Genomic DNA, 27415 nt, shown 5'->3' on the forward strand with positions numbered 1-27415 from the left:
ATAAAGGCTTCTGAAAGATTAAAAATACCTATAAAGATTTTTTTTTTATTTATTTGCAAGCAGAGAGAGAGAGAGAGAGAGAGAGGAGAGACAGACAGAAAGAATGGGTGTGCCAGAGCCTCCAGATGCTGCAAACGAACTCCAGATGTATGCATCACTCTGTGCATCTGGCCCTAACTGGGCACTGGGGAATTGAACTCAGGTAATCAGGTTTTGCAAGCAAGCACTTCCGCTGCTGAGCCATCTGTCTGTCCCAAAAAGATTAAAAATATCTAGAGGGCTGGTTGAGGTTGCCTAGTATATGCAAGGCTCTGGGCTAGGTCCCCAACAATCAATCAATCAATATCAAATAATAAAGAGATGAGTGATGGCTGGACAGATGGGTTACTGGTTAAAGCATTTGCTCATAAAGGCAAAGGACCCAGGTTCAATTACCCAGGACCCACATAAGCCAGGTGCACAAGGTGGCTCATGCATCTACAATTTGTTTGCAGTTGCTAGAGGCCCTGATGCATCCATTCTCTCTCTGTTAAATAAATAAATAAAAAATTTTCTTTTTTTTTGTGGTTTTCCAAGGTAGGGTCTCACTCTAGCTCAGGCTGACCTGGAATTCACTATGTAGTCTCAGGCTGGCTTTGAACTCACAGTTATCCTCCTACCTCTGCCTCCCAAGTGCTGGGATTAAAGGTATGTGCCACCACACCTGGCTAATAAAATATTGTCTAAAAAAGATTCATTAAAAGAAATTCATAAGGGGCTGGAGAGATGGCTTAGTGGTTAAGCACTTGCCTGTGAAGCCTAAGGACCCCGGTTCGAGGCTCAATTCCCCAGGACCCACGTTAGCCAGATGCACAAGGGGGCGTACACATCTGGAGTTCGTTTGTGGTGGCTGGAGGCCCTGGCGTGCCCATTCTCTCTATCTGACTCTTTCTCTGTCTGTCACTCTCAAATAAATAAATAAAATAAAAACAAACCAAAAAAAAATCATGAAATAAAGTCTTCCTTCACGTTTCCTTGGTGCTGATAGAGATGTGTTACACTCCACAGTGCCCAAGCTGCTGTAACAAATAACCACAGGCTGGGTGGCTTTATTTATTTTTTTTTAATTTTTATTTATTTATTTATTTGAGAGCGACAGACACAGAGAGAAAGACAGATAGAGGGAGAGAGAGCTGGGTGGCTTTAATCCACAAATATTTATTATCTCACAGTTCTACATGCCAAATGTCTGAACTCCAGGGGTCAGCAGGGTTGGTTCCTTCTTCAGCTGAGAGACTCTGACCTATGACTCTGCCCTGGTTTGTGGTGACAGCTGGCAGTCACTGGTGTCCTTTGCTTTGTTACAGCCTAATTCCCATCTGTGTTTGCTTGTTTGGATGTCTTTGTATTGTTTCAAGACTGGCTCTGGCTATGGAGCCCAGGCTGGAACTCACAATGCTGCTGCCTCAGACTTCCCACCTTCACAGGGCATTCCACTCTGCCTCTACGTCCAAATTTCTCCCCTTTATATTTTTAAATTAATCTTTGTTGTTTTTCGAAGTAGGATCTCTCTCTAGTCCAAGCTGACCTAGAATTCGCTATGTAGTCTCAGGGTGGCCTCGAACTCACAGTGATCCTCCTACCTCTGCCTTCCTGAGCACTGGGATTAAGGCATGTGCCTGGCTTGTTCCTTTTTAACAATATATATATATACTTTATTTCTTTATTTACCCATATAAGCCAGATACACAGGTAGCACATGTGTCTGGAGTTTGCTTGCAGTGGCTAGACACCCTGGTGTGCCAATTCTCTAACTCTGAAATAAGTAAATAAATAAAATATTTTTTAAAAAATTTAAAATATATGTTAAAAAAAATTCTGGAAGTGTGTGCTGGAGAGATGGCTTAGCGGTTAAGGCACTTGCCTGCAAAACCAAAGGAACCAGGTTCAATTCCCTAGGACCCACGTAAAGCCAGATGCACAAGGTAGTGCAAATGCCTGGATTAAAAAAAAAAAAAAAGCCAGATGTGGCAACATGTGCCTGTAATCCCTATACTGGGGAAGTGGATCCCTGGGAATTATTATCTAGTCTAGCTTAGTAGGTAAGCTCTAAGTTAGGAGAAACCCTGTCTCAAAAAAAAAAAAAAAAAAAAAAGACGTAGCCGACATGGTGGCACACACGTTTAATCCCAGCACTTGGGAGACAGAGATAGGAGGGTCGCCCTGAGTTTGAGGCCACCCTGGGACTACATAGTGAATTACATGTCAGCATGAGCTACAGTGAGACCCTGCCTCCAAAAAAATAAAAGGTGGAGGCAGAGGTAGGAGGATCACTGTGAGTTCGTGGCCACCCTGAAACTACAAAGTGAATTCCAGGTCAGCCTGGGATATAGTGAGACCCTACCTCAAAAAACCGAAATAATAATAATAATAATGTGGACAGCAACCAAAGAAGACACCTAACATTAACTAATGCCTCCACACATTCACACACATAAACACACGTGCACTTGCACACACATGTGCCTACACACACAGAAGTGCACACACACACACACATACACATGCAAAAAATAGGATAAAAGCAGGATAGGCCATAGTGACATATATGCCTGTCATCAAAACACTCAGTAACATCAGACCTGTAACTCTGAAACTGCTAGAGGAAAAAGTGGGGGAAACCTTTCAACATATTGGTCTTGACAAAGACTTTCTGAATATAACCCCAATTGCTCAGGCAATAAAACCACAGATTAATCACTGGGACCTCATGAAATTACAAAGATTTTGCACTGCAAAGGACACAGTGAAAAAAGCAAAGAGGCAACCTACAGAATGGGAAAAAATCTTCACCAGCTATATATCTGATAGAGGATTAGTATCTAGGATATACAAAGAACTCAAAAAGTTAAATAATAAGGAATCAAACAAGCCAATCAAAAAATGGGCTATGGAGCTAAATAGAGCATTCTCAAAGGAAGAAATATGAATGGCATATAAGCATCTAAAAAAAAATGTTCTACGTCACTAGTCATCAGGGAAATACAGATTAAAACCACATTGAGATTCCATCTCACTCCTGTCAGATTGACTACCATCATGAAAACAAATGATCATAAATGTTGGCGGGGATGTGGAAAAAGAGGACCCCTTCTACACTGCTGGTGGGAATGCAATCTGGTCCAGCCATTGTGAAAATCAGTGTGGAGGTTCCTAAAACAGCTAAAGATTGATCTACCATATGACCCAGCTATAGCACACCTAGGCATATATCCTAAGGACTCATCTCATTTCCTTAGAAGTACATGCTCAACCATGTTTATTGCTGCTCAATTTATAATAGCTGGGAAATGGAACCAGCCTAGATGCCCCTCAACTGATGAGTGGATAATGAAGATGTGGCACATTTGTACAATGGAGTTCTACTCAGTGGTAAAGAAAATGAAGTTATGAAATTTGCAGAAAAATGGATGGACCTGGAAAGGATTATACTAAGTGAGGTAACCCAGGCCCAGAAAGCCAAGTGCCACATGTTCTCTCTCTCATATGTGGATCCTAGCTACAGATGATTGGGCTTCTGCAGGAGAAGGAAAATACTTAGTAGCAGAGGCCAGTAAGTTAAAAAGGAGATATAAAGGGAAGAGAAAGGAAGGGAGGAGGGTACTTAATAGGTTGGTTTTGTATATATGTAAGTACAATGATTGAGATGGGGAGGTAATATGATGGAGAATGGAATTTCAAAGGGGAAAGTGTGGGGGGGTATTACCATGGGATATTTTTTATAATCATGGAAAATGTTAATAAAAGTTGCGAAAAAAAAGTTGCAAAAAAAAAAAAAACCAAACAAACAAAAAACACTCAGGAGTCAGAAGAGGAGGGTCTCCAATGCTGCCTGGCAGGAGACAAGAGTCAGAATAGAGTTAGACTGCCACAGTCCTTTCTTGTCCTTTTAAGTCATCTATGCAGTTGCAGGATTTCCAAAAATCTACCTTGTCCCCCCCCACCACCGCACCCACCACAGACAACCATCTTGCTATCCAGGACTGCTATCATTTTTATTTATTCAATTAATTTATTTATTTTGTTTTTTTGAGGTAGGGTCTTGCTCTAGCCCGGGCTGACCTGGAATTCACTATGTAGTCTCAGGGTGACCTTGAACTCATGGTGATCCTCCTACCTCTGCCTCCCGAGTGTTGGGATTAAAGGTGAGGGCCACCATGCCCAGTGTCTTTTTTATTTTTATGCCAGCAAGTTTGAGCCTGGAAATACATTACTGTACTATTTTTATTATTTTATTTTTGGAGCTAGGGATGAACCTTGTGAATGCTAAGGTCCAACCTCCAGCCCCCTTCAGTTCCTCCATTTTTAAAACAGAGTGGAAGAGAGAAAAGAGTGAAAGGAGTTCCCTAAATCTGAGCTCTCTTCAAGGTTCTTTCCTCCACTGGAAATGGTGAGGCTTCCAGGGAAGCAGCCCTGAGGAGAATTCCTCACTTCCACTTCGGTTCCCCTCTCCCCTGGGGAACAGAACTGTTGGTCCTCTTAGGATAAGACAGTCAGGGTCTTTTGAAATCTGCCAGAGGGGCTGGACGGATGGCTTAGCAGTTAAGGTGTTTGCCTGCAAAGCCAAAGGACCCAGGTTTGATTCTCCAGGACCCATATTAGCCACATTAGCACAAAGGGGTACACACAGCTGGAGTTTGTTTGCAGTGGCTGGAGGCCCTGGCGTGCCCATTCTCTCTCTCTCTCCCCACCTTTCTTTGTTAAATAAATAAATAAATAAATAAATAAATAAATAAATAAATAAATAAATGTTGAAAGCTGCCAGAGTCCTTTGGACTGTAACCATGACAAAGGAGGGTCTGGCTGGGCTCCACAGAGCAGTGCCAACTACACGTCCTAAGGAAGTCCAGTGAGCCCGCGGGCGAAGAGCCAACCCAGCAACCAACCAGGTCTTATCAGTGAGTCAACAGGACTGGCCCTACCAGCCAGCTGTTCACTGGACAGATATTGACTGTGTTACTCAGAGGGCCGGGCTCAGAACTGTTTGCAAGAATGACATTTCTGTTTTGGTTTGGTTTTAGCAGGACATGTGAGGTGTGTGCATTAACCACTCTAGCCCAGGAGCAACCTGGTTTGTGTGTGTGTGTGTGTTTAATATTTTACTTATTTGTTTATTTATTTATTTGAGAGAGAGAAAGAGTCAGAGAGAGAGAATAGTTATGCCAGGGCCTCTAGCAACTGCAAAAGAACTTCAGCCCCTAACTTAAAATTTGAAGGAAGTTACTTTTCTTCTTGGAGGTTTTGGTGGCATGAGACGGTGGCAGCCATTCTCCGGGTGCTGGAAAAGGGCCATGGACCAACAAGGCGAGACCCCAAACCAGGCCCCACTCCTTTGACTTTACTCCACCTGGGTAAGGTTCGGAGACATTACAGAATAAAATCTGCTAACAGGAGAAGGAGCTGGGCCACTGCCTGGCCTTCCAGGTTTCCATGAGTACACTGCAATATCATCTGCTGTGAAAAAGAGAGGTGTGGGCTGGAGAGATAGCTCAGTGGTTAAGGCATTTGCCTGTGAAGCCTAAGGACCCAGGTTCGATTCCCCAGAACGCATGTAAGCCAGATGTACATGGTGGCACATGTGTCTAGAGTTCATTTGCAGTGGCTAGCAGCCCTGGCACACCCATTCTTTCTTTCTTTCTCTCTCTCTCTCTCTCTCTCTCTCTCTCTCTCTCATAAATAAATAAATAAATAAATAAATAAATAAATAAATAAATAAATAAAGGGCTGCACAGGACCCACATAAGCTAGATGCACAAGGTGGGTCTTGTGGTCATATGTCTGAAGTTCATTTGCAGCAGCTGGAAGCCCTAGAATGCCTGTTCTCTCTCTCTCTCTCTCTCTCTCTCTCTCTCTCTCTCTCTCTCAAATTAAAAGTGTTTTTAAAATATTTTAAAGAAAATAATAGAAATATTTTTTTGGGGGGGGTCGAAGTAAAGTCTCACTCTAGCTCAGGTTGACCTGGAATTCACTATGTAGTCTCAGGGTGGCCTCGGACTCATGGCGATCCTCCTACCTCTGCCTCCTGAGTGCTGAGATTAAAGATGTGCGCCACCATGCTTGGCTCAGAATGGAAGTTTTATTTATTTTTTTTTTCTGTAAGTAATTAATTTTGAGATAGGGTCATAATCTGTAGCCCTTGTGGGCTTCAAACTTGTAGCAATCCTCCTGCCTCTGCCTCCTGAGCGCTGGGATTACAGACGTGAGCCACCACGCCCTGCTTGGATGGCTCCTGGAATAGGATGCAAAGCATTGGCCAAAGGCCACGTTCCTGTGTGGCTTCTGCTATGGGTAGAAGATGAAAGGCTCCTTCCCGGTGAAGTCAAAGCAGTAGGAGTAACCCGCAGCTGTCCCCTGTCCCCTGTCCCCTCCCGGCCCAGGCAGCCCTCTGCCCCGCCCCGCCACACACAGAGCTTCCCATGGGCAGCTCAGCACTCGGAACCTTAGCAGCTTGCTCTTTGCTGGGCAGAAGTGGCCTGTGTCCAGGCATGAAATTTGGTGGAAGAAATGAAGGCAGGATGCCAAGCACCCGTGATTTTCACGAAGGCCTTGAAGAACCCTTCTGTCTAGCAGTCACTGGGAGAAACGGGACAAAAGAGCCTGCCATCACTTTATTTCATAACGAAGACAAACAAGCCGCCTTTTGCCCCCTCCTGCTCTGATCGGTGCCAACTTCCATAATGGGCAACAGATAGTAATTAAACATCATAGCCTCTTCTATTTCAATTGAGACAAAATGAAACTACAGTGTTTAAAAAATAAAATAAAATATGTTATATTTGTATAGCCTCCAAAGTTCCATTCAGAAAGATTATAGTTTCTGATTCCTTTTTGGACCAAAGGACATTTCTGTCTCACTAGTAGCTGCTTTTGCGAGGTTAGTTACTCTATTGTTAAAATTACCACTGTGAGTGTGTGTGTGTGTGTGCGCACACGTGTGCATACAGTGGCCAGATACCATGTTCAGGTGTCTTCTGTCTTCTCTCTGCCTTATGTATTGAGACAGGTCTTCCACTGAACCCACAGCTCACCAATTCAACTGCTCTAGCTGGCCAGCAAGCCCTAGGGATTTGCTTTCTCCATTCCCCCGGCACTGGGATACAAAAGCTCCACTAGGGAGGCACTACCACACTGTGTGTGTTCTGGGGAGCTGAACTCAGGGCCTCTCACTCCACCTGCTGACCCATCTCCCCAGCCCATAAGCTTACTGTGCTTAAAGGTCTTACATGAACTTACTTCTGTTACACTCTATTAACCACTCTAAGCCACACAGTCATTTTTCTCTGCTTATTTGCATTTATGTGTGTTGTTGTTTCTTCAGTATTTCTATTTTTATTTATTCATTTGAGAGAGAAAGAAGCAGAGAGAGAATGGGCACGCCAGGGCCTTCAGCCACTGCAAATGAACTCCAGACGCATGCAGACGTGGGTACTGGGGAATTGAACCTGGGTCCTTAGGCTTCACAGGAAAGTGCTGAGCCATCTCTCCAGCCCCCATTGTTTGTTTTTAAGACATAGTTTCATGTATCCCAGGTTGGCCTCAGACTTGCTATGTAGCTAATGCTAGCCTTGAACTGCTGATCCCCCTGTCTCCAGCCTCCCAAGTGCTGGGATTACAGGCATATGCCACAAGGGTTTATGTGGTAAGGGCAATTGAACCCAGGGCTTCATGCATGCTAAGCAAGCCCTCTGCCATCTCCAGCTTTCATTTACATCTCACCACTTGATAACCAGCATACTTTGGGCTTGTATAGTGAATGGCATTTCCATCCAAAATTCATGCCCATCTAGAAACTCAGAATGCAACCTTATTAGAAATAATATCCTTGAAGGCTGGGTATGATGGCACATGCCTTTAATCCCAGCACTCGGAAGGACAAGGTAGGAGAATTGCCATGAGTTCAAGGCTACCCTGAGACTACAGAGTGAATTTCAGGTCAGCCTGGGCTAAAGCAAGACCCTACCTCAAAACAATCCCCCCCCACACACACACACAAAAAAAAAAGAAACAGAAAGGAAGAAATAGTATCCTTGAAGATATAATTGGTTAAGTTAGGGGCTGGAGAGATGGTGTAGTGATTAAGGTGCTTTCCTGAGAAGCCTGAAGACCCAGGTTCAATTCCTCAGTATCCATGTAAGCCAGATGCACAAGGTGGTGCCTGAATCTGGAGTTTGTTTGCAGTGGGTGGAGGCCCTGACATGCCCATTTCCCCCACTCTTTCTATCTGCCTTTCTCTCTCTAAAATAAGTAAATAAAATATTTTTTCTATCAGAGAGAGAAACTGAGGAATAGGCGTGCCAGGCTCTCCAGTCACTGCACTCATACTCCAGACGTGTGGGCCACCTTGTGCACACGCGTGACCCTGTGCACTTGCATCACCTTGTGCGTCTGGCTTACACGGGACCTAGAGAGTCAAACCCAAGTCCTTAGGCTTTGAAGGGAAGCGCCTTAACCACTAAGCCATCTTTCCAGCCCAATAAAGTAATTTTTTAGGGCTGGAGAGACAACTTAGCGGTTAAGTGCTTGCCTGTGAAGCCTAAGGACCCCGGTTCGAGGCTCAATTCCCCAGGACCCACGTTAGCCAGATGCACAAGAGGGTGCACGGGTCTGGAGTTCATTTGCAGAGGCTGGAGGCCCTGGCGTGCCCATTCTCTCCCTCTCTCTCTCTCTCTCTCTCCGCCTCTTTTTCTCTCTGTCTGTCGCTCTCAAATAAATAAATAAAGTATTTTTTAAATAATTGGTTAAGTTGGAGGTCATATTAGTATGGGCCCTGAATTCAGTGCCTGATATGGTTAGGTCCTGTGAAGGCAGGAGACGCATGGGAAGAACACCATAACCTGACGGGGGCAGAGGCTGGAGGGATCTAGCTCCAAACCACGCACTACCAAGACTGCCCACAGCTTCGAGAAGCAGGGAAGAGGAGTGGAAGGAAGGGTTCTCTCCTGGACAGTCGGGGGAGGAGGGCCCTGCTGACACCTGGACTTGCGACTTCTCTGTAACTGAGAGAACTGATTCCAGTTGTTTTAAAGTGTCCACTTTCTGGTACTGCGGTACAGCAATCTCAGCGACTACATACAGCCACTATGTGTGTCTTCTTTCTTGTTTTCCTAACAGTCTTTCAAATTCAACACCATCAGCTCTGTGGGTAAGTGAAACCCTGAGATCCAGCAATGTGTCCAAGCCTCGAAGCCAGGGAGACACTACCACCTAGGACATCAGCCTGGTCTCCAGGGGCTGTGCTCTGCCTGCTGCTGGCTCCTACCTGAGCTCATTCGATCATGCACCTCACGTCTCTGCAGCGACATGCAACTCCCTTCTCCTTTATAAGCCGCATGTTCTGGGGGTTTCCACTGTATTACATTTTTATGTCTTCTATCCATCATAGTGGACAGTAGCTGGTTCAGTAAACACTACTTGGTGAATACATTATTTTAAAGTTCAGAGGACATAAGTTTTCAAATATTAGAGAAGATATGCCAAGTATTTGGAATTAAAACATTATTCCTATCAGGAATCTGTCACTGACATATTCCAACTGTAAGTATTCTGATATATCTCTGGAGCCAGGCCTCCATATGGACGATGTCTTTCAATATGCCAAAGGAGAATAAAAAAGCAGAGAGCATGGCTGGAGAGATGGCTTAGCAGTTAAGGTGCTTGCCTGAGAAGCCTAAGGACCCATGTTCGACTCTCCAGATCCCACATAAGCCAGATGCACAAAGGTGAGGCAAGTGCAAGGTCACACATGCCCACTAGGTGATGCAAGCATCTGGAGTTTGATTGCAATAGCTGAGGCCCTAGTGCACCAATTCTCTCTCTCTCTCTCTCTCTCTCTCTCTCTCTCTCTCTCTCTCTCTCTCTGTCTCTCTCTAAAAAAAGAAGAGGGTAGATAAGGTAGAGGAAATGAATGTTGGAGATAAGGACTGTTGGACTGTTGACCAGGCATGGTGGCACTCGCCTTTAGTCCTAGCAGAGACAGAGGTAGTAGGATGGCTGTGAGTTCGAGGCCACTCTGAGACTACATAATGAACTGCAGGTCAGCCTTGGCTAGAGTGAGACCCTACCTTGAAAAACTAAAATAAATAAATTTAAAAAAATAATAAGGACTGTCATGTGACCCATGTCAAGCCAGATGAACAAGGTGGTGCATGTATCTGGAGTTCACCTGCAGTGGCTAGAATCCCTGGTGTGCCCATTCCCCTTGCCTCTCTCTCTTTCTCTCTCTCAAATAAATAAACAAATAAAATACTTATTTCACAGCAGAAGTAAGATACAGGTTTGGAAACCCATATTCTAGACCCATAAAACTCAGTCTATTTTTCATGATGCACAATTTTCTGGGAGTTTGTTCATTTGTTCTTTTAAGGCAGAGTCTCACTATAGCCCAGACTGGCCTGGAACTTTCTCTGTAGCCCAGGCTGGTCTCATTCAGAGATCCTCCTATCTCAGCTAGGGTTAAAAGTGTAAGCCACCATGCCCAGCTATCAGGATTTTTTTTACTGCATTTTAAAAATAAAATAATTCATGGAAAATGCTAATAAAAATAAAAATAAAAATAAAATAAAATAATAAGCTGAGCATGGTGGTACATGCCTTTACTCCCAGCACTCAGGAGGCAGAGGTAGGAGGATCACCATGAGGTCGAGCCACCCTAAGAGTACACAGTGAATTCCAGGTCAGCCAAGGCTACAATGAGACCCTACCTCAAAAATTTTTTAATAATAATAATTAAATAATAATAATAAAGAAAAGGCTGGATGGATTGCTCAGTGGTTAAGTGCATCCCCTATGCAAACATGAGGGCCTGAGGGGACCTGAGTTCAAATCCCCAGGTCCAGAGACCAGAGAATCTAAGAAGCCCTGAAAGCTCCTGTAAAGAGAGAGAGAGCGAGAGAGAGAGACTGGCTCAAAACAAGACCAGTAGGAACAACAATGGAGCAGGACGCCTGATGATACACTCTGGCCACCACAGGTGAGCACCCCCCACATGCAAGTGTATGAGGTGCTGAAAGGGCACATGCACATGCATATGCCATACACACATGTGTGACACACACATGCGTGCTACACACGACATTACACACACACCACACTACTTTACGCATGCACACACATAAGCAAAAAATACAATAAGATGCATTTAATAGTACATGACAAATGAAAGATAAGAAATAAATGACAGCCTTATATTAAGCTGCTCAGACGTCTCAGATAGGAATTTGAAAAGCAGAGATCTTAAACATCAGCAGATGCCAAGAACGAGCTATAATGATCTGATCTGTTCTTTATCTGGTACAACATAGAATGACAGCTTAAGAAAAAAATGTGACAAACAGCACAATTTTACTACTTGCCAGAAAAACAGTACAGACTGAGCAAAACCAGTGAGTTAAAACAACTTATTTCTTAAAAAAAAAATTGGCAAAACTAGCCACTGCCGGGCCAGAGAGATGACTTAGCAGTTGAGGCACTTGCCTGAGAAGCCTAAGAACTCATGTTCAAATCTCCAGGTCCCACATAGCCAGACGCCCAGTGATACAAGCACACAATTTCACACATGCGTCATAAGGGGGCACACGCACCTGGAGTTTGCAGCACGTTGAAGGTTCTGGTGTGTCCATTCCCCCCCCCCCCTCTCTCTCCCTTTCTCTTCCTCAAAAAAATAGTCCTGCGCTGCTCTTCCCTGATTTGGGCAGGCTGGCAGCTTGAAAAAGCCAGCACGCCCTGCAGCAGAGCCCTGTGTGTGAATTTCCAGGGACAACAAGCTCTGCTGGCTGCCCTCACAAAGCGCCTCCTCTGCGCCTGTCATGGAGAAGGCTGCTGATTACACACAAGTCCATGCTGCCTGTTCACACGCTTCTACAAAAACATGCAACACGCTCTTTGACACACTACTTCTATTTTTCAGAATCCATTCTACAGACAGACTAAATATGCATGTACACATACATTCATGAAAGCATTGTTATAAATGACTAGAATCAATGTTTTCATCAAGAAGTTTGTTTCAAGGTGGCGCATGCACCTGGAGTTTGTTTGCAGTGAGTGGCTGGAGGCCCTGGTGTGCCCATTCTCTCTCTCTCAGATAGATAGATAGATAGATAGATAGATAGATAGATAGATAGATAGATAGATAGATAGGCAGGCAGGCAGGCAGGCAGGCAGGCAAATAATAAAAGAGGCAGGGCTCTAATAATGAAAAGATTCAAGTGTGGAACAGAACAGCTATTTTGGAGTGATTTTGTTTGTTTGTTTTGCTTTTCAAGGCAGAGTCTTGCTGTAGCCCAGGTTGACCTGGAATCCACAATGTAGTGCCAGGCTGGCCTCAAACTCACAGCAATCCTCCTACCTCTTTCTCCTCTGGGATTAAAGGCATGTTCCACCATGCCCAGCTGAAGTGATTTTTATAGAAAGTTTAAAAAGTAATGCATTTCAGGCCACAGAGATGACTCAGAGGATAAACTGCTTGCCACTCAAGCCTGAGCACCCAAGTCCAGTCCTCCAGGCCCCACATAAAATGCCAGAAGGGAGCAGGGAAGATGGCTCACGGTTAGAGGTGATCGCTTACAGAGCCTGCTGGATCAGGTTCAATTAATTCTCCAGCACCCACGTAAAGTGAGATGCACAACGTGGTGTATATATCTGGAGTTCATCTGTAGCAGGCCCTGGTGCACCCACTCTCTCCTCTCCATACTGTTCTCTTCTCTCCCCTCCTTTACCCTCTTCCCTTTCTCCTCTCATGTTTTCTCTCTTTCTCATAAGCCTGTAAAAAAAATAGTTTGTTTGTTTTTTTTTAAAAGCCAGGTGGGCCAGGTGTGGTGGCACCCACCTATAATACCAGCACTTGGGAGGCAGAGGTAGGAGGATCGCCACAAGTTCGAGGCCACCCTGAAACTACATAGTGAATTCCAGGTCAGCTTGGGCCAGAGTAAGACCCTACCCCCAAAAAACCAAAATAATAATAATAATAAATTAATAAGCCAGGGAGGGCTGAAGAAATGGCTTAGTGGTTAAGGCACTTGCCTGCAAAGCAAAAGGACCCAGGTTTGATTCCCCAGGACCCACATAAGCCAGATACACAAGGTGGAGCATGCGTCTGGAGTTCGTTTGCAGAGGCTGGAAGCCCTGGCGCGCCCATTCTCTCTCTCTCCCTCTATCTGTCTTTCTCTCTGTGTCTGTCGCTCTCAAATAAATAAATAAATAATTAAAAAAAAAAAAGAGCTGGCCATATGCCTTTAATCCCAGCATTTGGGAGGCAAAGGTAGGAGGATTGCCATGAGTTCGAGGCCACCCTGAAACTACATAGTGAATTCCAGGTCAGCCTGGGCTACAGCGAGACCCTACCTTGAAAAACCAAAAACAAAAAAAGAGTTCAATAGAAGAAACTAGGGGCGGGGGGCTGGAGAGAGGCTTAGTTGTTAAAGCATTTGACTGTAAAGCCAAAGGACCCAGGTTCACCTCCCCAGGACCCTATAAGTCATATGTACAAGGTAGTGCATGCATCTGGAGTTCATTTGCAATGGCTGGAGGCCTTGATGCACCCATTCTCTCTCTATCTGCCTCTTTTTCTCTCTCCCTCTCTCTGTCAAATAAATGAATAAAAATAAAAATATATACCAAAAAAAAAAAAAAAAAAAGGAAGAGGAAAAAGAAAGAAACTGGCACTCTAGTGAGAGGAAAAAGGGAAGAACTACTGATCTGGATTAGAGGATAATTTGAGTGTATCCCCCCCCCCAAAAAAAAAGGCACAAGTGTTTTATTAAAACTTGGATTTCCTGGGCTGGATAAATGGCTTAGCGGTTAAGGCACTTGCCTGCAAAGCCACAGGACCCAGGTTCAACTCCCCAGGACCCATGTGAGTCAGATGCACAAGATGGTGCATGAATCTGGCGTTCCTTTGCAATGGCTTAAGGCCCTGACATGCCCATGCTCTATCTGCCCCTCTCTCTCTCTCTCTCTCTCTCTTTCTCTCTCTCTTTCAAATAAATGAATAAAAATATTTTTTTAAAAAAACCTTGAATTTCCAACTGCCTGGCTGGAAGAGGTGTCACTGGGGGCCAACCCTCAGGTGTTTGGGGATGGATTTGATTTCCAGACCAAAGGTGTGCAGAACAGTCTGAGTTCTGCTGAGGTCCCTGCTGTTTGCTGCTGGGTTTTGTTTTTTTTTTTTAATTATTTTAGAGAGAAAAAGAGAGAGAGACAGAGACAGAGAGAGAGAGAACTGGTACACCAGGGCCTCAGCCACTGCAATGAATGCCAGATGCTTGCGCCCCCTAGTGGTAATGTGCGACTTTGTGCTTGCCTGACCTTTGTGTGTCTGGCTTACATGGGATCTGGAGAGTCAAACATGGGTCCTTAAGCTTTGCAGGCAAGCGTCATAACCACTAAGCCATCTTTCCAGCCCTGCTGATGGTTTTGTGTGCTTGCTTGTGGTCCTGGCTGTGTGGTTGTCTCTTTCTGCTTGGATATGTGAAAGGCAACCAGTTTCTTCCATCATTGTGGAGCTTGCCCTGAAATAAATCCTGTTTTGCCCATAAAATGTGTCTGTTTGGAGGTTCATCCCAGCAATGTGGAGCTGACTACCACAGAAGGTGGGAGGGTCAGGTAAAAGGTCAAGGTAAAGGGGTTAGCAGCAGAGGTCAGCCTGACTAGTTCTTCCAGCTCATCACTAAAATGATATCATACAAGACCATTTAATAATGATCCCGTAAAACTTGCAGAAAATAGTCATAAAACAGTGACAAGCACATTTATTGAACTATACAAACAATACATTTGCCAAGCACTTTTTGAGCAGTATCTTGCTTCATCCTTCCAGTAGTCCCTAAAGGGCAAGAAATATGCTATCCCCATTTTACAGAAGAAAAAGTGGAGGCTAAAAGAGGTAACTGTTTTGCTCAAAATTATGTAGGTGACTTGGATATGGTAGTGTACACCTTTAATCCTAGTACTTGCGAAGAGAGGCAGGAGGATCGCTGTGAGTTCAAGACCACCCTGAGTCTACATAGTGAATTCCAGGTCAACCTGGGATAGAGTGAGACCTTACCTTGAAAATAGAGAGAGAGAGAGAGAGAGAGAGAGTGTGTGAAATTAACCAAGCATGGTGGCTCATACCTTTAATCCCAGCACTTGAGAGGCAAAGGTAGGAGGATCACTGAGTTTGAGGACACCTGAGACTACATCATGAATTCCAGGTCAGCCTGAGCTAGAGTGAGACCCTACCTCAAAAAAAAAAAAAAGTTATGTAGGTGAAATAGGAGAACTAGGCCTCAGGCTTGACATCTTTAGGCAATATAAATGTAAGTCACAGGCTGGAGAAATGGTTTAGCAGGTAAGGTGCTTGCCTCTGAAGCCTAGAGACCCCGGTTTGATTCTCCAAATCCCACATAAACCAGATGCACAAGGTGGCAATGCATCTGGAGTTTGTTTTCAGTAAGAGGTAGGAGGATCGCCATGAGTTGGAGGCCACCCTGAGACTGCATAGTGAGTTCCAGGTCAGCCTGGGCTAGAGTGAGGCCTTACCTCAAAAAACCAAAACAAACAAACAAACAAACAAAAATTTATTAGGCTGGGTGTGGTGGCGCATGCCTTTAATCCCAGCACTTGGGAGGCAGAGGTAGGAGGATCACCGTGAGTTCAAGGCCACCCTGAGACTACAGAGTTAATTCCAGGTCAGCCTGGACCAGAGTGAGACCTTACCTCTAAAAACAAAAAACAACAAAAAAAATTTTTTTACTTGAGAGAGAATGGGCATGCCAGGGTTTCTAGCCACTTCCAACAAATTCCAGATGCATGCTCCATGATGTGTATCTGGCTTACGTGGGTTCTGGGAATAGAACCTAGGTCCTTAGGCTTCACAGGCAAGTGCTTTAACCACTAAGCAATCTCTCCAGCTCCCTCCTTTTTAAAAAAAAATATTTATTTATATTTTTAAGAGTGAGAGAGGAAAAAAAAAAGAGTGAGAGAGAAAGAGGCAGATAGAGAGAGAATGGGCACACCAGGGCCTCCAACCACTGCAAACAAACTCCAGATGCATGTGCCACTTTGTACATCTGTCTCAAGTGGGTACTAGGGAATCGAACTGGGATCATTAGGCTTTGCACACAAGTACCTTAACCACTGAACATTCTCTTCAGACCCCCTCCTTTTTTTTTCCAAGGTAAAGTCTCACCCTGACTCAGGCTAACCTGGAATTCACTATGCAGTCTCAGGGTGGCCTCGAACTCATGATGATCCTCTACCTCTGTTCCCGAGTGCTGGGATTAGAGGCGTGCGCCACCACGCCCAGTCCCCTTCCTTTTTTTTAAGACAAGGTTTTACTCTGTAGCTCAGGTTGACCTGAAACTTATTTGCGTGTAGCTCAAGCTGCTCTGTAACTCACAGTAATCCTCTTGTCTCAGCTGTTCAAGTGCTGGTGTTAGTGGTGTGAGCCATCATTCCTGGTAATTTTTTTGTTATTTTGTTTTCTGAGATATAGGGTCTCAAACTTTTGGTGATCCTCCTGCCTCTGCCTCCCATAACTAGAGATATATGCCACCATGCATGCCTCTTAATTCAAGTTACTTGTATCAACCTTAAATCCTTCATAATTTTTGTTATTATAGAGCAATATTTTGGGGTGGGGAAGGGTTGACATAGGGTCTCACTCAAGGCCAGACTGTCCTGGAACTCTATAGTCCCAGGCTGGTCTTGAACTCACAGTCATCCTCCTACCTCACTCCTAAGTGCTGAGATTAAAGTTGTGTGTGCCACTATACCTGGCTGGCAGTGTGAACCATACTTTCACTAAGCAGCTGATCATTAAAGCTAATACTTACTGAATATAACTGCTATGCACTAATCACCTTGCATGTATTATCAATTATCTTATTATAATAGTTAAATGAATGCTGCTAATACCTTTTTTTTTGCAGTGCAATCAAATTCAGTATCCCACAAATGCTAGGCAAATGCTCTATCACTGAACTGTATGCCCAGCTCCCAGCCTCCCAGTTTTGAAGAGAAGAAACTGAGGCACAAGGAGATTAAATAACTTCCAAGCTACTGAGGGAAGGAGCTGGAAGTTGGACCCAGTTTCATTGACTCTCCATATTTTATCTCTCACATGTATATATATGTGAGGATGATCGTTTGGGTAATGGGATGGATTATAAGGTTTTTTTTATTAGCATTTCATGTTTTACCTATATATTCCAATTTGTACACCAGTGAAACACACCCCTTCGCAAATGTTTGTTGTTGTTGAATGTAGGCAAGGTTCAGCCCATGCTGGTCTCAGACTCACAATGTAGCTGAAGCTGGCCTTGAACTGTTGATCTTCCTGCTTCGACCTCCCAAGTGCCAGGATTACAGGCGCCCACCACCATGCCAGGGTTCATGTTTAAAATAAATCTGATAGTAATCATTCTGACTTAGTTTTGGTACACTCATAATATTGTGTCAGACAAGTAGACAAAACTGCTCCTGGGCTGGAGAGATGGCTTAGAGGTTAAGGTGCTCGCCTGCAAAGCCAAAGGACCTTGGTTCAATTCCCCAGGACCCATGTAAGCCAAATGCACAAGGTGGGACATGCATCTGGAGTTTGTTTGCAGTGGCTGGAAGCCCTGGCGTGCCCATTCTCTCTCTCTCTCTCTCTCTCTCTCTCTCTCTCTCTCTCTCTCTCTCTGCCTCTTTCCCTCTCTCAAATAAATAAATAATAATAAATAAAATAAACTGCTCCTTGTTTTTTAAGCAAGAAAGAGAGAGAAAGAGAAATGGTGCACCAGGGCCTCCAGCCACTGCACAGAAACTCCAGATGGATGCGCCCCCTTGTGAACATGTACAACCTTGTGTGTTTGTGTCTCCTTGTGTGTCTGGCTTTCATGGGACCTGGAGAGTCAAACATGGGTCCTTAAGCTTTACAAGTTAATGCCTTTAACCACTGAGCAATCCCCCCAGCCCAATTTCTTTCATGAGTGCTTCATACTTTTTGTTACAGAGATCTTTTACTTCCTGGGTTAAAGTTATTGTAAATGGAATTGTTTTCTTGATTTCTTACTTAAATAATTCCCTATTGGCATATAAACATCCTACAAATTGGGGCTGGAGAGTTGGCTCGATGGTTAAAGGCGCTTGCTGGCAAAGCCTGATGGCCTGGATGCAATCCTCCCAATACCCATGTAAAGCCAGACACACAAAGTGGCTCACGTGTCTAAAGTTTGTTTGCAGTGGCAGGAGGCCCTGACACACCCACTCTTTCTCTATCCGAAAAAATATGTTAAGGGATAAAGAATGCTACTGATTTTGCATGTTAATTTTTCTTTTATTTCTTTTTTTGAGGTACAGAGGATGGAATGAACCTAGGGTCTCATGCCTGTGAGTCAAGTGCTTCACCCATGAGCTATACCCGCAGCCCTTTTTGTTTCTTTTATTTGAGACATTTCACTAAATTTTCGAGCGAGCCTGAACTCACTCTGATGCCAGGCAGGCCTTGAACTTGTGATCCTCCTACCACACCCTCCTGAGTAGCTGGGATTACAGGCTTCAATGTTGATTAAAAAAAAAAAATCTGTTGAGGAAAAAAGAATAATAATAAAATAAAAAAATCAGCATCTTTACTGAACTGACTAGTTCTAATAACTTTGGGTAAAAGCTTTGGAGTTTTCTAAATGTAAGAGCACATCATCTGCACTCATGACAGCGTGATCCCCTCCTTTCCAGGTGGGTGTATTTTATTTCCGTTGACTGACAGGTCTGGTGAGAACTCCTGGCACCATACTGAATGAAAGTACTGAAAGAGGACATCCTGTCTAGTTCAGATCTTAAAGGGAAAGTTTCCAACTTTCCTACTTTGGTGTCATATTGGCTGTGGGTTTGTTACATATAACCTTTATTATGCCAGGGTTATGTTCATCCACTCCTGACTTCTTCAGTTTTTATCTATAAGGTGTGCTCAATTTTATCAAATGCCTTGTTTTTTTAATATTTATTTATTTATTTAAGAGAGAGAGAGAGAGGCAGATAGAGAATGGGCACACCAGGAACTCTAGACACTGCAAAGGAACTCCAGATGTATGTGCCACCTTGTGCATCTAGCTTTATGTAGGTACTGGGGCCTGGGGCCTTTGGCTTTGCTGGCAAGCTCCTTAACCAACTCTCCAGCCCTGGTTTTTTTTGTTGTTGTTTAGTTTTTTTTTAGTTTTACTTTTTGAGTCAAGATCTTATATACCCAAGGTTGGCCTCAAACTATGCAGCCAAGAATGACTCTGGGTTCCTGGTTTTTCTGCCTCCACCTCTGGGGTGCTGGCATTACAGAAGTATACCAACATGCTCAGCTCTGCAATGCTGGGGATTGAACCCACAGCCTTGTGCAGGCTAGGTAAACACCACTCTTCAAACTGAGCTATATCCCAAGCCCTCAACCATGCTAATCCATTGTGAGTAGGCTGCTATCCCGGGAAGAAATCCTTTGGGGACTCCCCACTCAGTTTCTGCCTTTCAACCTTATCTCCTATTCATTCCCCCATCATTTTACATTTCAGCCAACTGTAATTCATCGGATCTAGAATTACCGAGGAGACAGTCTCTGGACATGTCTATATGAGGGAGGCTTTAGATTGGGTTAACTGAGGAGGGAAGACCTACCCTAACCGGGGGCAGCACCATTGCATGGTCTAGGGTCCTGAACTGCATGAGAGAGACAGAGAAAGCCATGCATGATGGCGCATGCTTTTAATCCCAGCACTTGGGAGGCTGAGGCAGGAGCATCACCTTGGGTTTAAGGCCGCCCTGAACTATATAGTGGATTCCAGGTCTGCCTTGGCTCGAGCAACACCCTACCCTGAAAAACAAACAAACAAACAAACAAACATAAAAGCAGAAAACAAGCCAAGCACCAGCTTCCACTACTCTCTGCTCCCTGACTGTGGAGCTACCTCCAGCACCTTCCACTATGCCTCCTCCCCCCCACCATGACTGACTGTCGCCCCTCAAACTCCAAGCGGTAAGTAAACCCCTCCTTCCTTAAGTTGCTCTTATGAATTGTCATGGCAAGGAGAAACTAACTATACATGGAGGAAGGGCCAATTATTCAGACAAGGTTTTATTTCTCTCTTTTTTTCCACTCACATCTAATTGCTACTCTAGCCTTGCTGACCACATACGAACTTTAGGTCAGCATTTATGGGCGATGTTTTGTATGTTTTATTGTTTATTAAATGTACATAATTTTATTATAATTTTTAAAAATATTCAACAGCCTAGAAATCCCAAAATTTACTAGTTACATGAATACCAGTGAAGTTTGCTGTTCTACCATATACGAAATTAAAGAAGCCATTAAATATTTAGAGACATTTAACATCAGAAGCTTAAAAAATCTAACTGTATGTAGTAGCCCTTCAAAAAGCTATGACTTTCATTGTTAGAAAAGTAATTTCTCAGGGCTGGAGAGATGGCTTGGTGCTTAAGGCATTTGCCTATGAGGTCTAAGGACCCAGGTCCCATTCCCTAGCACCCACGTAAGCCAAATACACAAGGTGGCACATGCATCTAGAGTTTGTTTGCAGTGGCTGGAGGCCCTAGTGTACCCATTCTTTCTCTCTCTATATATATATATGTATATATATATATATATATATATATATATATCTTTATTTGAGAAAGAGATATTTATTTGATTTGATTATATATATTCCTCTCTCAAATAAATAAATAAAACATTAAAAAAAGTAATTTCTCTATAAGGAATCTCATCAGCTATACAAAAATCTGTACTTTTGTTGTTGTTGTTTTCTTTTTTTTTGTTTGTTCATTTTTATTTATTTATTTGAGAGTGACAGAGAGAGAGAGAGGCAGATAGAGAGACAGAGAGAGAATGGGTACACCAGGGTTTCCAGCCACTGCAAACAAACTCCAGATACATGTGCCCCCTTGTGCATCTGGCTAACGTGGGTCCTGGGGAATCGAGCCTCGAACTGGGGTCCTTAGGCTTCACAGGCAAGCGTTTAACCACTAAGCCATCTCTCCAACCCATGTTGTTGTTGTTTCCAAGGTAGGGTATAGACAAAATAAATCATGACAATTCCCTCTCCCCACCTCACTTTCCCCTTTGTGTTTTGCCTTCCAGGTCTTCTCGGATGCATGTGATGTAAACTGTGTTGTCTGATTTCATTCAATCCTCAGATGAGTCCCGTGACATAGATTTGACTATCCCCATTTTATAGGTCAGGAATCTGAGGATGACAGAAGTTAATTATCTTGCACCTCACTTAATGGCAGAGTCATGGCTCATTCAACGACTTTTATTCCAATCCATGTCTGCTAGATTCCTGAGGCCCCTGGGCTTTTCAATATAGACTGGGAAGTCCCTCGGGGGGCAATTAGTCCAGCTGCCTCAGGACACGGTAGATCATGTTAAAGGCAGCTTTTCTGCTCCTCTTATTTGATTTAGACTCCTTGCACCATAGAAAACACAGCTTTGGCTCTCCAGCAGCACGTAGCCTGGGCTAGCACATGACTAAAGAAATGAATCACGAGGACAAACATCATACAGGATGCTCGTTTCATTAGTGACCTAGCTCACTGTCAAACTCAGACAGGACAGACAATCCCTACACACACCAGCGGTCTACACCCACTTCCACCTTGTCAAGCCTCCAGCCCAAATCCCCCGCTCCCACCCCGCATTTGATTCACTGGGACAGCTCAGCTTTTATAAATAGCCTATGACAGCATTATTGTCACCAGCATCAGCCTTGGCCTGATAAGAATCTTTGCCATTAACACCAAAACATAGGTGCATAAGAAACTCACATGAAAAATAAACACTGAGAAGGGCCAGTTTACTTTGAATTAGTTTTTCACCATTTGGGGTTGTAAGGCCCCAAACTTGTTGGATCAGTTCGTATTGCCTAACGAAGAATACTGTAATAATGGGTTTATTCTCTTCCTTATTATTTTGGAGACAAGGGTGCTCAGAGGCTACTGTTTGCACAAGAAGAGTGTAAACAGAGCTTGCAGACGCCTGTGGCCAGGGGGCATGCCTCCTTCGCCATTTTCAACCTGTTGTAGGACGTGAATTTAACAGTGAAGAAGGTGAGCAGGGAAGGGAAGAGGTAATTTTAGGGCTGGAGAGATGGCTTAGCGGTTAAGCGCTTGCCCGTGAAGCCTAAGGACCCCGGTTTGAGGCTCGGTTCCCCAGGTCCCACGTTAGCCAGATGCACAAGGGGGCGCACGCGTCTGGAGTTCGTTTGCAGAGGCTGGAAGCCCTGGCGCGCCCATTCTCTCTCTCTCCCTCTATCTGTCTTTCTCTCTGTGTCTGTCACTCTCAAATAATAAAAAAAAAAATAGGTAATTTTATTTTGTTCTAGGCATATGTTCTCTTTCCTCCAGGCTATTGGTAAAGTCAGTGTTTCTGCAATGCCCACTCTACAGATCCACAAACTGTGTGCTATGACACAGGACTGGAATTCTTGTGTATGGTATATCTTTCCACTTCCTTCAGCTCACTCTTTCTATGGTAAGACCATTACTAAGCACATACTGGTCATTTAAATATGATACAAGTGTTTAATACCTTAAATGTCTCAGATCGTCCACAATACACAAAAATCTACTGAAAACTAGTAGCTGACCTGGAAGAATCTTATTTTCCACAAAGGAGACACTAATGTTTAATTCTTAGGCAAGTGGACTTACTTGGAATTATTATTTTGGTTGGTTAGACCACAGACCACCAAGGCCAGTGGGCTATGTCAATGAGAAAATTATCCTGATCCCAGATATCTGTCTCCCCGCCCCCAGGGCTCTGGCCTAGGCTGACCTGGAATTCACTGTGTAGTCTCAGGATGGCCTCAAACTCTTAGCAATCCTCCTACCTCAGCCTTCCCAGTGCTTGGATTAAAGGTGTGCACTACCATGCCCACCTCCCAAACACTTTTTTTTTTAAGATTTATTTTTATTTATTTATTAGAAACAGAGAGAATGGGTACGCCAGGACCTCTAGCCACTACAAATGAACTCCAGATGCATGCGCCACCTTGTGCATCTGGCTTACGTGGGACCTGGAGAATTGAACCTGGAACCTTAGGCTTCACAGGCAAGTGCCTTAACTGCTAAGCCATCTCTTCAGTCTCCCTTCCAAACATCTTTAAAGCATACCATTAGGGCTGGAGCAATGGCTCAGCAGCTAAGGTGCTTGCCTACAAAGCCTAAGGACTCAGGTTTAATTCCCAGTATCCACATAAAGCCAGATGTACAAAGTGGCACCTGCATCTGGAGTTGATTTGCAGTGGCTGGAGGCCCTGGCACACTCATTCTCTTTGTCTTTATCTCCTCCCTCTCTCTCTCCTCACAGATGAATAAATAAATACTTTTTAAAAGCATGTCATAATGTGCATTAATAGAAATGTAAATAGTGCAGGACAAAATGTCACCGGGGCTAACAAAATGCTGTAGGGGCTCAGGAGGTGGCTAAATGGTCAAACGCACTTGTTTGCAAAACCTGCTAGCCCAGATTCTATTCCTTAGGACTTACATAAAGCCAGATGCAAAAATTAGTACAAGCATGTGGTATAAGCTTGCAGTGGCAACAGACCTGGTACATGTGCATGTAGGTGTGCACAGAGAGAGAGAGAGAGAGAAATAAGTAATAAAAAAATAAGGGCTGGAGAGATGGCTTTGCGGTTAAGCGCTTGCCTGTGAAGCCTAAAGACCCCAGTTCGAGGCTCGGTTCCCCAGGTCCCACATTAGCCAGATGCACAAGGGGGCGCACGTGTCTGGAGTTCGTTTGCAGAGGCTGGAAGCCCTGGCACGCCCATTCTCTCTCTCTCCCTCTATCTGTCTTTCTCTCTGTGTCTGTCGCTCTCAAATAAAATAAAATAAAATAAAATAAAATAAAATAAAATAAAATAAAATAAAATAAAATAAAATAAAATAAAATAAAATAAAATAAAATAAAATAAAATAAAATAAAATAACAAGACCATCATAATAGGAGGAAAAGATCATGATATCAAAATAAAAGAGAGACTGATTTAGAGGGGGAGGGGATATGATGGAGAATGGAGTTTCAAAGGGGAAAGTGGGGGGATAGAGGGCATTACCATGGGGTATTTTTTTATAATCAATCATGTAACTTGTTAATAAAAAAAACTTTTGAAAAAAAAATAAAATAGGCTGTGCATGGTGGTGCATGCCTTTAATCCCACCCAGCACTTGGGCGGCATAGGTAGGAGGATCACCATGAGTTTGAGGTCACCCTGAGACTACACAGTGAATTCCAGGTCAGCCTGAGCTAGAGAGAGAGACCCTACCTCATAAAACCAAAATCGAAAAATAAAATGAAATAGGGCTGAGGAGATGGCTCAGCAGTTAAAGGTTCTTGCTTGCAAAGCCTTATGACCTGGGTTTGATTCCCCAATACCCTAGTAAAATCAGATGCACAAAGTGGTGTATGCATCTGGAGTTAGTTTGCAGCAGCAAGAGACCCTGTCACTCAATCATATTTATTCATTCTCTCTCTCTCTCTCTCTCTCCCCCTTCCTCCCTCTCTCGCCTCACAAATCAACAAAAATATTTTTAAAAATAAAGAGTGGCTGAGACACCCACTGTCAGCTCTCATCGACTCTGCGTGGTCACAAACACTTATATACACATGTGCTCCCACACACATGCAAACATGCACACATACATACCAAAAAAAAAGTTCTATGGGGGCTGGAGAGATGGCTGAGCTGTTAAGGTGTTTGCCTGCAAAACCTAAGGACCTAAGTTCAATTCCCCAGTACTCAGGTAATGCCAAATGTACATGCATCTGGAGTGGCTAGAGGCCCTGACATGCCCATTCTCTCTATGTATCTGCTTCTTTCTCTATCTCTCAAATAAATTTTTAAAAAATTTAAGTTGTAAAAAGCAAGCCAGGCATGGTGGCGCACGCCTTTAATTCCAGCACTCGGGAGGCAGAGGTAGGAGGATCACCATGAGTTCGAGGCCAACCTCGAATTCCAGGTCAGCCTGAGCTAGAGTGAACCACTACCTCGAAAAACCAAAAATAAATAAATAAAAATAAAAAGTTCTAAAAGGCCCACTGACTGGGATCATGTAAAATAGTCATGAATCTTGAAAGTCAAACATCTTTATTCACACAAAATCCCCCCCCTCTTCTTCATGATTTCTGATTTTATACAAGTCGAATTCTCAGAGAACCCATTCATAATACTGTCTCCACATGGGAAGGAGCTGGCATTACTAGTTAACATTGGCAACTCATAAGGATACTTTAACCTCTCAAAATCATAGCCAGGTTTAGCATTTAGAATTATTTGACATATTTTCAAGTCTTTCGCAGCTCTCTCCAATAACTGAACTTTCATTTTGCCTTTCCCCAGCGCAGTTCTTGTATTTTATTGTTGCCTCTGCCATATGGTTCAAATAAAAGCCAGAGCAAAAAACCAAATATTGTTATTTCACTAATATAGAAACTACTGAATTTTGATACTTCTGATGTCATGTCCTTCCAAAAAGAAGTTCTGAAAGACATGTTTGGCTAAAAGACATTCACTATCTATTGCCTGAATTACATATTGCCAACATTTTGGAAACACCTTGAACTTACGACATATGTTAACAGAAGTCGAGAGAAAAAGAGACCGGGGTGGGGGGGAACAGACGCATAATGAACTCAAAATATCTGGATAAAGGTGGAACATGGGCTAATCACTAAACAAATTGTGCTGGGCGGGGGTGCTATACCAGGATCACAGATAGAAAGGCAACTAGGTGCTGAATACCGAGAGCATAGAGTTGTTAGGGTTCCACAGTCCGTCGTACACTTCCAATTTGGGTTTAGTTTGCTACTTCCCCTCTCCTCGGCCCCACCCCAGCCCCTGGTTTTCCCAACTCTAATCTTATCCTACCCCGACCACCTTCCTTTCCTCTTTCTAGTCGGCCTCTCTCTAATTCCATCCCATCTGCAAGGCAACCCATGTCTTTTTCTGTTCTTTCCAGAAACCCGGTCATTCTCTTGGAGCTCGGACCTTTCTCTTTGAGCAAGTACCCCCAAGCTTTGAGGGTGGTCTATTTTCCGAGCGTCCTCCAGTGGACTGGCCTCCCCTATGACGCAAGCCTGCCCCCCCCTCCCGCACACACACACACACCCCGCTCCGCGTCTCATCCCCAAAGAAATCTGAACTCTGAGGCCTCTGAAACTGTGCCAGGGTCCCCAAGGTCTCCATCTGGATCCAAGATTTTTCTCTGACCAAAGTGGGGTCAGGTCAGAGGGTGGAGTGGACAGTACCTCTTTGCAGGCGTGAAGCTCTGGTCCGGTTCCCAGGGTCACCTGGAAGGCGGTCCCAGCCCACAGCAACAACCGCAGAAGCTGAGGTGCGCGTCTCCGGGCCCGTCCCCTGCCTCTGGCAGAGGATTGGTGGTTGTGACCAGCCTCAGCCATAGCGCTGTCCTGAGCGAGCGGCAGTAGCGGCTCAGGTGCGGCGACGGCTGCTTATGCTGGGGGGGGGGGGGAGGAGGGAGGTACACAGTGGGAGGATGCAAGGGGCTGGACTCGCTTCAGTCACCTCCCTGCCGCTACGCCAAGGCCGCCCATCCTTCCTCCCTCCGGCCTCTCCTCCTAGCCCCGTCGCCTAGACAACCGCATCCTCTTCGCTCGGCGCGGGTGGGGCAGGGACCACGCGCGCGCCCCTGCCGCTCACCTGCCGGTCTCCATGGCAGCCGCCACCGCCGGCGCGCGCGGCGTGGGAGTGCGCGCGCCCGAGCCTGCGAGCGACCCCACGGGGATTACGTAAAGCGCACCCTTCCAACCATCAGCAACAAATTATTAATTTTTTTCCAATTGCTTTTCCAGGGTAGGAGCTGGTATCTCTTCTTATTTTATTTTATTTTGTTGTCGTTGAGGCAAGGTCTCGCTCTAGCCCAGGATGATCGGGAAGTCTCTGTGTAGTCTCAGGCTGGATTTGAACTCACAGCGATCCTCCTCCTGCCTCTGCTGGGATTACAGAATTACAGGCGTGCGCCACCACGCCCTGCAAAGAGCTGCTCTTTCTAAGCACCCTCTCTCTCTCTCCTTTCTCCCTCTCCCTCCTTCTCTCTCTCTGTATTTATTTATTTTTGGTTTTGTGAGGTAAGGTCTCACTCTAACGCAGGCTGACCTGGAATTCACTATATAATGTCAGGGTGGCCTCGAACTCACGGCGGATCCTCCTACCTCTGCCTCCTCGAGTGTTGGGATTAAAGGTGTGCGCCACCACCTGTGATGTTTGCAAACGTGACGTGTGAAATGATTTTTAAAAAAAGAAGAGAGAGAGAGTGAAACTCCATCGCTCTGCTCCCACCCCTACCCAGGAGTCGCCTCCTACTACAAAAGCTGCTTCCGGGGATCTTATTC

The 27415-nt window shown here is 44.4% G+C and overlaps 1 protein-coding gene across 2 annotated transcripts in view; it reads right to left on the reverse strand.

The window, feature by feature from the left end:
- Positions 1 to 26533, reverse strand: part of Elapor1 (endosome-lysosome associated apoptosis and autophagy regulator 1) — a 99836-nt gene extending 73303 nt beyond the window's left edge. The window contains exon 1 of one of the 2 annotated variants that reach the window (XM_045138576.1): positions 26312 to 26533. In XM_045138576.1, coding sequence (XP_044994511.1) covers positions 26312 to 26464 — 153 coding nt within the window. In that variant the 5' untranslated portion in view covers positions 26465 to 26533. The remainder of the gene's footprint in view (positions 1 to 26311) is intronic. The other variant, XM_004659048.2, reaches the window with a different exon arrangement.
- Between the last annotated feature and the right edge of the window lie 882 nt (positions 26534 to 27415).

Source organism: Jaculus jaculus, chromosome 19, assembly GCF_020740685.1.
Source record: "Jaculus jaculus isolate mJacJac1 chromosome 19, mJacJac1.mat.Y.cur, whole genome shotgun sequence".
Classification (NCBI taxonomy): Eukaryota; Metazoa; Chordata; class Mammalia; order Rodentia; family Dipodidae; genus Jaculus; species Jaculus jaculus.